The following is a 10872-nucleotide window of genomic DNA, read 5'->3' on the forward strand; positions in this document are numbered from 1 at the left end:
ATTTGATGAATTAGTTAGTACTCTAGCCACTGTAGGGGTCTTATAGGATACCCAACTGAGTGGAGTGTGGATTTGCTGGTGGGCTCACCTGAAAGATAAAAAGTGTGGTGTTTCTTATCCTTAGAGTTGTGGTCTCTCCTGAGTAGAGTCGAAACTCATGGATAAAACATTGTAGGTAATTGTCACTGAAGCTATATTAATATTTTTGGAAAATGATTAAGTGTGATTTCTATGAACAGTTTAGCCAAAGTAACGAGTTTAACGTCCCTGTGTTTTTTTAATCAAATCATTCTCTTTCACGGGATGAATCGTCAGTTTTATATCTAGAGCAGTTTCAGAGGACATAGGAGAAAAAAAAGGAGAAAGACTTAAAGAGTAATTTGATAATTTCTTTAATTTGAAATACATTAATTAATTTATCATAATTTTATAAACTAACATAATATTTCTATAGCTTAAACCAAATCTGATTCTTTGCTGGTAACATCTAGTCCATGTATGATCTTATTGGTCTATCAAGATAATAAACTCATGCAAATCCTCTGCTCACAAGTCAAGAGGGACGATAAGAGGGTGGGAAGAGCGTATGAAGGAGGTGAAGCAGGAGGAAAAATGAGGTCTTCTGCCCAAATGGCAGTGTTTTCATACTTCGGACACTTATCCTCATTTTCACAGAAGCCTATGAGGCTTAATGGAGAAGGAAATGGCAACCCACTCCGGTACTCTTGCCTGGAAAATCCCATGAACGGAGGAGCCTGGTGGGCTGCCGTCTATGGGGTCGCACAGAGTCGGACACGACTGAAGTGACTTAGCAGCAGCAGCATGAGGCTTAAGCATCATTAAACATTTTTTTTCTGGTATGTTAAGATTAATTAAAACTAGCTGGTATTACTTATTCTTATAAAGAAGTCATCATACAATTTTTTTTCTTTCACATTTTAGAATCAATTACAGAAACAAAACTTTTTGAAGTGATGGGTATTAGTTCAGAGAGCAATCCATTAAAGAAAACAAAAACATATTTTCTGACTTTCAGAAACCAGGAATGTGGTATTTTATAGACATGGTACAGGTGATGTTCTGGAGTGACAGGTACTCTCTCAAACCAGCTGGTCACATAGGGGCTCGTTTACTTGTTTTCTACATGGATGCTCTGTCTTACTTGTTTAATTAAATACAAATCAGGATTCTTCATTTCAGGACCTTTCTTTCCTGGTCCCTTCTCCAAGACCGCGAATGCCTTCCTCACTCCCTGTTAGACAAGGTGCCTTCCAGCCTTGAAGGCTTTGGCCTCAGCAAACACCCAGTGACTTGCCACAATGGCCAGTGGGAGCCCAGGAAACATCTGTTGATGTAGACTGTTTTCCTAGGAGTAACGGGCATGTTGGTAGTAATGTATCCTTTATCCACAAGATACATCTGCTTACAGTGTTTATGTTTTTCATGCGGCTTTGGCAGTTGCACATAGGAAAGGAGATGAAAGGTAAGCTGTTCCACCCTTATTCCTCTATTACTTGTTTCCTGAAGTGGTTGCTTCAGGATGCTCTCCCCATGCTGCCTCTATCTTACTTGAAAGTATATAAAACGTTTGCTAGCACTGACCATGGGGCATGTCCTATCTTTACCTTCCAGGGGACCAGTGAGAATCAGAAAAATTCTGCAGCCGGTGGAGCCGAGCTTGGACCATGTGAGGCTCCCCTTGACCCACCTAGAAGCCAGCCATCCCCTCCAGCAGCCGCATCTCAGACACAGAGCAGCCCTGCTCACCCCAGTGTGGACCCACGCACAGAGGACAGTGAGGACCACCAGGCTCCGCCTGCCGCTGGGGAACACTGAGGCGTCCTGCTCACCTCACACCCTGCATGGAGCTGGGCTCCTCTGCCAGGACAGAGGGAGAGGCACCTGAACCCAGGACACGCCTCACTTGAGGAGCATAGCACCACACACGCTTCTAAACACCCGAACTCATCACCATGGAGACACTCACACACAAAGGAGCTACAGTACATATTGGCAGAAACAGGCCACCTCCCACAGCCCTACCAGAGTCACAGGAGGAAAATGGAGTTCAGTGAGGGCTTTCGGTTCTGGGTTTATAGGTTGAGGACCACAGGACTTCTCTGCCAGGGCAGTAAGAGTTGTAGACAGCAGTTACACTGAATGCGTGGAGGGGAAGAAAGTGTTTCAAGGTAAATGCTGACATAAGTGCCCTCTTCTGATTATTTACTCTAATTATTTGGTTCTTAATGCAAACGGAGAAGAAACAGAATACATCTATAATTTTGTTTCTTTTAAAAAGAACCATTTAAAAATTATAAGACTTATTTTAAAAGTAACCAGATAAAAGTTGGTAGCATCTATGTTTTTGTTTAAGAAGAAAGAAAAACCAAGGAAAAAGTTTCGTCAGAAACTGGGGATATCTCTAGGAAATATATTTTTATATGTGTATGGTATATAAGGAAAATAGTCAATTCTTGGAGCAGCAAAAGCTGTTACTGACCACTGCAAGCTAAGCTGAGCTTCAAAATGCCTTCTGTTTTAGATGGCCTTTAAGACCAGAGGAAGGAATATTTGAAATAAACCAACCAACTCAGTATGCTGTGGCTTGATAGACAAAGGTTTACTAAATATATTGATACTGTAAATAGCCTCTATCACTATTTACAGCTTTCTAGTGATCTGGGCTCTAATTAGCTGATGGACGAAAACAAACGCAAAATCAATGAATTCCTAAGGGTTTCTTTTAATTAAGCAGTACTACTAACAAAGACCCGTATGAAATTTAAGTGCCTGGGGGAGGGATACAACTTTTTAAAATTACATAATGGCTCAGTTTTTTGTTTAGTTTTTGGTGAGGGGAAAAAAAAAGGTGGTCAACAGGAAGCCAGGAGTGGGGAAGACAGAAATAAGTACACTTTCCAATGACTTAAGACACAAATATCAGTATATTCTTTCCCATGAAGACACAGTCAGACACTGGACAGTTCAGGTATGAGCACACTACTGTAAATAGTACAGCTACAGTCAGGACAGTGGCCAGGTGACTCCTGCATCAAGCTTGCTGCTAAAATGAACGCTGAGGTTACAGGAAGCCTTGGGGGAGGGCTGTGGACAAGGGAGCACTGCTTTAGCGCAAGGAAGGTCAGTTCCACAATGTACAATACTGTGGATGAGCACAGAGGAGAGGAAAGAAAAGAACAGTTAAAAATGAAAACCTCACCTTACTCTCTGACCCTGATTAGGCAGGACCAACTGTAAAGTAAGGGCTTCCCCATGACACCCACACTTCTGCCCACAACAGCATCTGGGAGAAGGAACTCTCCACTTGGATATCTAGCTTCACCACAGAACACAGCCTAAAAATAAAATAATGGGAAGGAATAGAATTTAGCAAATAGTTATTTTTGCACTTGACTGAAATGTACTGTACTGTAAATTATCATAACTCATTTTAAGTGACCTTTAAAAATCAGATGTATTTATTATGCTTATGTAATTATAGAAATAGAGAGATGGGTGACAGGCTGAACCTCACCTATGAATATACAGTATGTGGATTTGTGAAACTGACTGTAGAAGTCAAAAAACTTCTGTGTCTTGTGTTTACAGTTCTGATTTATTCCTCTGAAAAGCCTGCTGTTTTGGAAATGCACAGTTGACATGTTCAAATAAAACTAAATACCATTTTTAAATATTTCCTAAAATGATAATGATGTGACCAAACAAATAAAAGTCCCTTGCTCTGTAATGAATGAGATCAAATTCTACAGGCCTTTATTACGAGACATTTACTGTGAGAGCTGACTCAACAATGCAGTAATTTCCAACCTTTCAGAATAGACACCTTCATGGGTTTGTAGACTTTGTGACTTCTGTCCTTAAAGTGCCATTGAAAATAGAGTGCAAATTAAATTTTGGTTTTATAATTTTATAATCCCTTTTGAGAACTCCTGGAAATACCTAGGGAAGTCACAAAGCCCAGGCTGGCCACACTGCCTTAATGACCTGTTTCTTATTTTTCCCTTAATTGTAGAAAAAGTAAATTACGCAAAGCGCTGAGCTCATGTGGTATCTGAAGAGGTTACAAATTAGTAAACTATTGCTCAAAGCCTTCAGTAGAATAACAGATGACAGACACTAACACATATACTTCCACCTACCAAAAAACCTCATGAACAGTATAAGGAATTCACAGGAAGAACATCACAGCCTTACTGGCTTATTCATCTTGTCATGGGCCACAGGAAGCAGAATGCTGGTGAACTGCTTCCCTTTGATGGCAGTTCCTCCAAAACTGCCAGGGTGGAGGCTGCCAACGGCGCTGGGACCATTATTTAAGCAGTATTCCTTGCAGTGGATCTGGAGTTACACAGTGATTCTAGGAGGTTACTCACTCACAGGAAGCCACACCCATTGTTACGGAGCGCTTGTTGTGTGCTGATGACCTTGTCTTTCTGCCTTACAACCACCCACTGTGATATATATCACTGTCCCCACGTTAAGTATGAGGATTCTGCAGCTAACTCAGCTTATGTTACGGGGCCCGGGTCACAAAGCCAGGATTCAAAACTCAAACCCACCTAATGTCCACCCAGGACCTTCCCTGACCCCAGGAGGCAGGGAGGCCTTCCCTGCTTCTGTTGTGGTGACGTGAGCCTGAAGAAAAGCCCTGGTCCTTCCGAATCTGCCCCTCATGTGCCTGGTACTCACATGGCATGGTTGTAGCTCCACTTAGGATCCCTAGATATTCCAGATACGTGGAAGTCCAGCACCTTCAAACTCCGGCTGTTAGTGGTGAGTGCCACCCTGGAGGTAACTTGGAAGGTTTGGCAACCTGCAGAGAAAACTTGGAGGTCAGCATGGATCCTGAAGACCAATGCCGTGGAGTCGGGAAGGGCCAGCAGACACGTCCACTGCTCGATGTTCTGAGGCGACAGCCTTGTAGAAGAGCGCCCTCTAGTGTGGCAGCCGTTAGCCACAGGCGGTTCTTAAGTGGTTGCCATGTGGCTAGGACACCCGAGGAATTCATTTCTCTTGCTATTTAAACAGCCACGTGTGGCTCCTGGCTATTATGCTGGACATGCAGAAACAGAGGAAGAAACCACCTTTGGGAGATCTCTGGGTCTTAGTTTTCTCATCTTCACTGTGAAAGGCTGGCCCCTAAAATTAACATTATTTTGTGAAGAGGCATTACGTTACACCACCTGGTGTGGTTTTAAGGACAAGATGACAAGGTCATCAGCACACAACAAGCGCCCCGTAACAATGGGTGTGGCTTCCTGTGAGTGACTAACCTAGAATCACTGCCTAACTCCACATCGACTCTTAGGCTGTGACAGAGCTGAATGCAGGGAAGCAAAAGATGGTTTTCTCTTCAGAAATTCTTCTGTTCCTGGGTCCAAGAAACAGAGAAAGCTACTTCTGAAGCCCCGGAGCACTCCTGTGAACCCCTGGCTCAAGAATCCCAAATCATCAGGCAGACCGGAGAGAGGCTGGTGTCTGAACAGAAAGAGAGTATAGGGGGAAGGGGAAGTGGGCTCTCGAATCACAAAGCGACTTGCCTTATGCAAGGACAAACGGTGGTCTAAAATAAGACAGTAGCCGGAAACTTGGTGATGTCCAGAGGGGGAAGATATGAGCCAGTCCAGGTGAGTACCTCGCTCTCACTCAGCTCCCACCTTCTTCAGCTGGTGAATGCAGGACCACTTGCCCCACTGTGGCTCCAGGGAGGTCCCCACTTTCGGACGGCAACCCAAGCACCTTAACGGTGCTGGCCATGGGGCCACTGTGTGGATATGCATCTCACTGCTGCCAGTGGGGACTCACACCTGTAAGTAGCCTGCACAGCATCAGGGACCTCCTCTGTAAAATTAAGGCCATCGCAGCATCCGCCTTACGTTTGATGTGTAAATGACATACCTTACTCACAGTACACACTCCCTAAATACTGCCAGCATTTTTGTGTGGCAAACAGACACAAATGCTGTCTCATTTCTCCAATCAAGTTCTAGCTCTCTGAGTATTTTGTGACATTTAAATCCACTGTATGCTCCCAGACTATAGTACTATGTTACATGATTACATATACCCAGTAAGCTGTCTAATAAGGCATTCAGTTCCAACATGCACTGTAAACATTAAGTGGTTAGAGATATTAGTTAAGGGATAAAATTAATCAAAACATAAGTTGAAGAGGATGGGGGGATAAATGACAAGTAATGTTATATGCCAACAAACTGGACAACCTAGAAGAAACAAATTTCTAGAAACATAGAGCCTGCCAAGACTGAGTCAAAAAGAAACAAGCAGTTTGAACAGATCGATCACTAGAGAAGAATCTGAAATAATAAAAACTCCCTACAAACAAAAGTCCAGGACCAGATGGCTTCATTGGGGAATTCTACCAAACATATAAAGAGGAATTTATACCTATCCTTCCCAAAAAAGAATTCAAAAAAATCAAAGACAAAGGAACACTCCCAAATTCATTCTGTAAGGCCACCATCACCCTGATACCAAAAACAGACAAAGACAAAAAAAAAAAAAAAAAAAACTACAGGCCAATATCACTGATGAACATAGATGCAAAAATCTTCAACAAAATTTTAGCAAACAGAATTCAGCAACACATCAAAAAGCTAATACACCATGATCAAGTTGGGATTATTCCAGCAATGCAAGGATTCTTCAATATACACAAATCAATCAATGTGATACACCATATTAACAAATTGAAAGATAAAAACCATATGATAATCTCAATAGATGCAGAAAAAGCCTTTGACAAAATTCAGCACCCATTTATGATTAAAACTCTTCAAAAAATGGGCATAGAAGGAACCTACCTCAACATAGTGAAGACCATATACGATGAGCCTACAGCAAACATTATTCTCAGGGGTGAGAAACTGAAAGCATTCCCCCTAAGATCAGGAACAAGACAAAGGTATCCACTTTCACCACTATTGTATTATTCAAATAGTTCTGCAAGTCCTAGCTACAGCAATCAGAGAAGAAAAAGAAATAAAAGGAATCCAGATCAGAAAAGAAGTAAAGCTCTCACTGTTTGCAGATGACACGATACTGTACATAGAAAACCCTAAAGATAGTATCAGAAGATTACTAGAGTTAATCAGTGAATTAGGCAAAGTTGCAGGGTACAAATTCAATGCACAGAAATCACTTGCATTCTACATACAATGAAAAATCTGAAAGAGCAATTAAGGAATCAATCCCATTCACCACTGCAACAAAAAGAAATATCTAGGAATAAACTTACCTAAGGAGACAAAAGAACTGTACACAGAAAACTATAAGACACTGACGAAAGAAATCACAGACAACATAAACAGATGGAGAGATATTCCATGTTCCTAGGTAGGAAGAATCAATATTGTGAAAATGACTATACTACCAAATGTAATCTACAGATTCAATGTGATCCATATCAAATTACCAATGACATTTTTCACAGAACTAGCACAAAACATTTCACAATTCATATGGAAACACAAAAGACCCCAAATAGCCAAACCAGTCTTGAGAAAGAAGAATGGAGCTGGAGGAATCAACCTTCCGACTTCAGATTATATTACAAAGCTACAGTATGGTGCTGGCATAAAAAAAGAAATACAGACCAATAGAACAAGATAGAAAACCCAGAAATAAACCCATGCACCTATGGGTACCTTATTTTTGACAAAAGAGGGAAGAATATAAATGGGGCAATGACAGCCTCTTCAATAAATGGTGCTGGGAAAACTGTAAAAGCTACATGTAAAAGAATGAAATGAGAACACTTCCTAACGCCATACACAAAGATAAACTCAAAATGGATTAAAGACCCAAATATAAGACCAGAAACTCTTAGAGGAAAAAAGGCAGAATGCTCGATGACATAAATCAAAGCAAGATCCTCATTACTTCCTGCTGCTAAGTCGCTTCAGTCGTGTTCGACTCTGTGCAACCCCAGAGATGGCAGCCCACCAGGCTCCGCTGTCCCCAGGATTCTCCAGGCAAGTACACTCGGGTGGGTTGCCATTTCCTTCTGCAACGCATGAAAGTGAAATGTGAAAGTGAAGTCGCTCAGTCGTGTCTGACTCTTTGCGACCCCACGGACTACAGCCTACCAGGCTCCTCTGTCCATAGGATTTTCCAGGCAAGAGTACCGGAGTGGGGTGCCATTGCCTTCTCCCATTACTTCCTAGAGTAATGGAAATAAAAACAAAAGTAAACAAGTGGGGCATGATTAAACTTAAAAGCTTTTGTACAGCAAAGGAAACTATCAGCAAGGTGAAAAGACAACCCTCAGAATGGGAGAAAATAATAGCAAATGAAACAACTGACAAAGAATTAACTTCCAAAATACACAAGCAGCTCATTCATACAACTCAATACCAGAAAAACAAAATAACCCAATCAAAACATGGGAAAAGGGCTTACACAGACATTTCTTCAAAGACGACATACAAATGGCTAGCAAACACATGAAAAGATGCTGAACATCGCTCATTATTCAGTTCAGTTCAGTTCAGTCACTCAGTCGTGTCCGACTCTTTGCGACCCCATGAATCGCAGCACACCAGGCCTCCCTGTCCATCACCAACTCCCGGAGTTCACTCAGACTCACGTCCATAGAGTCAGTGATGCCATCCAGCCATCTCATGCTCGGTCGTCCCCTTCTCCTGCCCCCAATCCCTCCCAGCATCAGAGTCTTTTCCAATGAGTCAACACTTCGTATGAGGTGGCCAAAGTACTGGAGCTTCAGCTTTAGCATCATTCCTTCCAAAGAAATCCAGGGCTGATCTCCTTCAGAACAGACTGGTTGGATCTCCTTGCAGTCCAAGGGACTCTCATGAGTCTTCTCCAACACCACACTTCAAAAGCATCAATTCTTCGGCACTCAGCCTTCTTCACAGTCCAACTCTCACATCCATACATGACCACAGGAAAAACCATAGCCTTGACTAGACAGACCTTAGTCGGCAAAGTAATGTCTGCTTTTGAATATACTATCTAGGTTGGTCATAACTTTTCTTCCAAGGAGTAAGCGTCTTTTAATTTCATGGCTGTAATCACCATCTGCAGTGACTTTGGAGCCCAAAGAAATAAAGTCTGACACCATATCCACTGTTTCCCCATCTATTTCCCATGAAGTGGTGAGAGAAATGCAAATCAAAACTACAGTGAGATATCACCTCACACCAGTCAGAATGGCCATCACCAAAAAGGCTACAAACAATAAATGCTGGAGATGATGTGGAGGAAAGGGAATGCTCTTGCACTGTTGAATGTAAATTGATAGAGCCACTAGGGAAGACGGTATGGAGATTCCTTAAAAAACAAGAATAAAACCACCATATGACCTAGCAATCCCACTCCTAGGCATATACCCTGAGGAAATAAAAATTGAAAAATACACAAGTATCCCACTGTTCACTGCAGCGCTATTTACAATAGCTAGAACATGGAAGCAACCTAGATGTCCATTGACAGATGAATGGATAAAGAAGCTGTGGTACATATACACAATGGAATATTACTCAGCCATAAAAAGGAATGCATTTGAGTCAGTTCTGATGACATGGATGAACCTAGAACCTACTATACAGAGTGAGGTAAGTCAGGAAGAGAAAGATAAATATCGTATTCTGACACATATATATGGAATCTAGGAAAATGGGCAGCAATGGAGAAACAGACATAGAGAATAGACTTACGGACATGGGGAGAGGGGAGGAGAGGATGAGATGTATGGAGAGGGTAACATGGAAACTTACATTACCATATGTAATAGCCAACCAGGAATGTGCTGTATGACTCAGGAAACTCAAACAGGGGCTCTGTACCAACCTAGAGGGGTGGGATGGGGCGGGAGATGGGAGGGAGGTTCAAAAGGGAGGAGATATTGCAGCCATGAAATTAAAAGACGCTTACTCCTTGGAAGAAAAGTTATGACCAACCTAGATAGCATATTCAAAAACAGAGACATTACTTGGCCGACTAAGGTCCGTCTCGTCAAGGCTATGGTTTTTCCTATGGTCACGTATGGATGTGAGAGTTGGACTGTGAAGAAGGCTGAGTGCCGAAGAATTGATGTTTTTGAACTGTGGTGTTGGAGAAGACTCTTGAGAGTCCCTTGGACTGCAGGGAGATCCAACCAGTCCATTCTGAAGGAGATCAGCCCTGGATTTCTTTGGAAGGAATGATGCTAAAGCTGAAACTCCAGTACTTTGGCCACCTCATGGGAAGAGTTGACTCATTGGAAAAGACTCTGATGCTGGGAGGGATTGGGGGCAGGAGGAGAAGGGGACGACTGAGCATGAGATGGCTGGATGGCATCACTGACTCGATGGACGTGAATCTGAGTGAACTCCGGGAGTTGGTGATGGACAAGGAGGCCTGGCGTGCTGCGATTCATGGGGTCGCAAAGAGTCGGACACAACTGAGCGACTGAACTGAAGTGAACTGATGGCTGGCTGATTTATGTTGAGGTTTGACAGAAAACAGCAAAATTCTGTAAAGCAACTGTCCTTCAATTAAAAAATAAGTTAAAAAAATATTATACTAAATGAAAAATGCCAGAAACCAAAGGCTACAAATTGTATGAGGCTTTTGACTGAAGCTACAGAGTGTGCATGCATGCACTGATATGAAACGTTCAGAATATGCACGTATAGAGGCGGAAAGCAGACCTCTAGGTGCTGTGGCTCAGGGAAAGAAGACGGGGGCCAAGCAGTGAGTGGCTGCTGACGGGCACAGTGGTTTTTTTCAGAGTGACGGAAATGTTCTAAAATTGATTATGGCAATGGTTGTACAACTCTGAAGATATTAAGAATCATGAACTGTATACTCTAAATACATGAACTATAT

At 42.3% G+C, this 10872-nt stretch overlaps 1 protein-coding gene across 1 annotated transcript in view; it reads left to right on the forward strand.

The window, feature by feature from the left end:
• The window catches only part of MFSD6 (major facilitator superfamily domain containing 6), a 59911-nt gene extending 55999 nt beyond the window's left edge, over window positions 1-3912 (forward strand). Inside the window, exon 6 of the mRNA XM_040227811.1 lies at window positions 1633-3912. Coding sequence (XP_040083745.1) covers window positions 1633-1836 — 204 coding nt within the window. The 3' untranslated portion in view covers window positions 1837-3912. The remainder of the gene's footprint in view (window positions 1-1632) is intronic.
• Window positions 3913-10872: the final 6960 nt, after the last annotated feature.

Source organism: Oryx dammah, unplaced genomic scaffold, assembly GCF_014754425.2.
Source record: "Oryx dammah isolate SB20612 unplaced genomic scaffold, SCBI_Odam_1.1 HiC_scaffold_27, whole genome shotgun sequence".
Classification (NCBI taxonomy): domain Eukaryota; kingdom Metazoa; phylum Chordata; class Mammalia; order Artiodactyla; family Bovidae; genus Oryx; species Oryx dammah.